Source organism: Syngnathus floridae, chromosome 11 (assembly GCF_059516105.1).
Source record: "Syngnathus floridae isolate MCC-2025c chromosome 11, RoL_Sflo_1.0, whole genome shotgun sequence".
In the NCBI taxonomy this organism is placed as follows: Eukaryota; Metazoa; Chordata; class Actinopteri; order Syngnathiformes; family Syngnathidae; genus Syngnathus; species Syngnathus floridae.
The window spans coordinates 10,967,348-10,970,523 of NC_142423.1; the positions used below are offsets into that span (position 1 = coordinate 10,967,348).

The 3,176-nt window shown below is 39.3% G+C and overlaps 1 protein-coding gene across 4 annotated transcripts in view; it reads right to left on the reverse strand.

Annotated features, from left to right (window-relative positions):
• The window catches only part of LOC148391057 (ephrin type-B receptor 2), a 90,937-nt gene extending 88,403 nt beyond the window's left edge, over positions 1–2,534 (reverse strand). For all 4 annotated transcript variants that reach the window (XM_088389245.1, XM_088389243.1, XM_088389244.1 and 1 more), the window contains exon 1: positions 2,377–2,534. In XM_088389245.1, the coding sequence (XP_088245371.1) occupies positions 2,377–2,428 (52 nt within the window). In that variant the 5' untranslated portion in view covers positions 2,429–2,534. The remainder of the gene's footprint in view (positions 1–2,376) is intronic.
• Between the last annotated feature and the right edge of the window lie 642 nt (positions 2,535–3,176).

Below are 3,176 nucleotides of genomic sequence, written 5' to 3' on the forward strand. Positions count from 1 at the left end.
TCAACATAATTCGAAGAGCGTTGTCGTTAGTACGGCTGTCAACTAAACGCTGATGATGATGAACGGGCCCGAAACCCAAGCAGGGATAAATCTTCTGTGTGTTTTCCTGGACATGTTTGACAAAGCTCGCCTTATTTGCCTGTCGTTCCACCTCCATTAATCTTGAAACACGGCCGCTCCTTTCCTGCTGGGTTAACCAATAATTCCACGTGGCTTCTCACATGAGCACTAATCAACAATTTAGTGCTGTACCTCAATCCCCCCCGGGATGAATCAAACGCCTCTGAAAGAGAAGGATCGAATGTAAGCCATCTGTAGCTGTCCCACATTGCGACTGATTGAGGCGACGACACGACGTGGTCTCGGTGACGTCAAATAAATCAAGGCCGGTACATCAACGGTTTCCCTAAAGTGAATTAATGCAACACTCCTCATCATAATACCTCTCGATAACTGTACAAAATTATTTGATGAATGTGACTATGAACACTCAATAGCATAGGTGTCAAACTTAAGGCCCGAGTGCCACATATGGCCCGCCACATCATCTTATGTGGCCAGCGAAGACAAATTGTGCATTGATTTCATGTATCAATACTAAAAGTTTTGATTCACATCAAACCAGCAGTGTTAATTGTTCAGCCAGGCAAGCAGCAAACAGTTAACAAATCTACTTTTTAAGCAATATTAAAAAGTACCCAAAAGGAGGTCAACAATAACAATGTTCAAACAATCCACTAGAGGCTTCACTTCCCATTGCATGTCGGGATTTTTTTTTTCCTTTCTTTTTTCAGATTAAAGCTCCAGTGACCTCTTTTTCAACCCTTCATTTTTCATACGTAAGCCATCTTTTGTCACTTCATTGGACCGTTGGCGAGGAGGATCACTGTCCATCACTCACTGCACGGTACCAAATCGAATTGGACATTTAGTGCTAAAAGCCGACACCATGTCGCCAAAACGGTACAGAAGTTTTAGTTGCAATGTTTACAAGTGTTCTCTCGCTGCTAAGCAGCACAGTAGGGTAAAACATTCCTTAATGCAAAATGCGATAATAACTCAGTCTGTTAGTATGGCTTTCCATTTATGCCAGCTGTCATATATATTTTGCCAAATTTTGTGACACACACACATTGGCAAAAACCATCCAGTGAGTGATTTAACACTGGTGTGCATGCCAATATGTGCAACTAAGCTTAAACGTTTTTATTTTATTTATACTAATTTTTTATCGTAACTTCTCATTATTAGTGTGACACTTTCCAACCCCTATGGCTCCAAATCATATTACTAGTACGTACTTTAAATTGAGTTGTAGGCTATAAAAAAATTGCCAAATGTCCATTTAAAATGTCCCTAAATTAAATTTTGTTAATTATAGCACACATTTCGTGACGCGCATACATTTTACATTTGCCACAAATATTTGTAGGCAATTTGACTTCAGTATACATGTGTGAATACGAGACCGACCCCGTAATGAAAAAGGGAAAGTCACTGCATAAAACATAAAATTCTATAAAAACAGAAAAACAGTTTAAAAATAACTGCGCACCATAGTGGGAAAAATTGACCATTGATTCAAATGTACTACTGTAACTTTTCTTCTTTTACATTTGCTTTTAAGTTGATGCACCATAGAAGGATTTGTGAATGGCTACCAAATTTGGGGGGAAAATTATAGCAATTGAATGAACAAATCAAAAAATATTGTTTACTTTGAATCCCAAATAAAATAAACGTGTTATGGCTGATTACTTGGCTTTTTTTTTTTTTTTTTTACGCATTATAAATTCTGTATGCAAACTTATGAGCACAACTGTATATTGGCGGTATAAGATATTTTTCAGGTTGTGACGCTTCCCAACCCCTGTAGCTCATATGATACTAACAAACTGTGTAAATGGAATTGTGCATCATAAAAATATTACAAACATCAGAAGCAGCATTAAAAAGTCCGATACGCAAGAGCTTGCAAAACTACTTATCTGCGCAGGTTACAAAAGAAGCGATTTTGCATGGAGGTTTTTTTGTGTGTTTTTTGCACGTATTTAGACAAAAAAAAAAAAAGTCTATCTGTGTCTTTAAAACTGGAGGATGCTCGGGCATGTTTATGTCCCTCCATCATCATCATCATCATCATCATTGTCACTACCGCTATCACCGTCATCATCCTCATCAGCTGCTGTCCGCTGCATAACAATTGCTACAAAAATACTACATTCATTAAAAAATGGCTGGAGAAAATGAAAACAAAACAAATGCATTTCGTCTCATATTTATCTCTCATCATATTTGCAACGGGTCACCGAGGACCTTCTGCAACGTCAAAAGCCGGCACGAGGATGCACACAGCTCTTTCAAACGCGTGCTTACCTTCAACAGCTATTACGACCGGCAAGGTCCATAATATCCATAGAATATCCATGGTCGTGGTCACTCAAAAACGGCCCGGGCAATCAAATGCAATAGGTCCAGAAAGCCATTGACAGCCCGACGTGGAGAGGGCACCGGCGATCCTTCACCTCCTGCACAGCGCGCTCGGATAGCAAAACACAAGCGACTCAAATCTGGACCAAGTTTGGGCGAGACCAAAGGCACACAGAAACCGGGGGAATACCTTGTGACATCCTCACAAATGATCCACCCTGAGCTTTTAGAGTGTGTATAACGTAAAATTATCCATTTCTATATAATAGTTGGGATGAAATGTGATAATGTTAAACTACATATTCAAATTTTCCATGACCTGATTGGTCATAAGGACAGCCGACTCCCCCTTTTAAGTGAACTTGGTGTCACCCAGCTGTCAATCAACAAGAGTAGGACAGTCCTTTCTGCACGCCACTTTATACCTTTCTAGTAGTTTTGTGTTTTGGCACCAGGCGGGAGGTTTAAAAAACTGGGTAAAGTTTATACCCCAATTTGCACGCCACTCAAGATGGAAACACGCCAAGCATGGTGTCTAGTACGGATTTTTTTCGACTCTGCGGAGCGTTCATTGCGGGAGCTGAGCGGTGACAGGTGCTGGAGGAACGTGAGTTTTTTTTTTTTTTTTTTTTTTTTTTTACCTACGTCACCAAGAAGTTGTGGAACTTAAAAAAAAAACTTTTAAAAATTAGACAATACAGTTAAATTATATTTACCAATGCATATTCAAAAAAACAACTATTAAA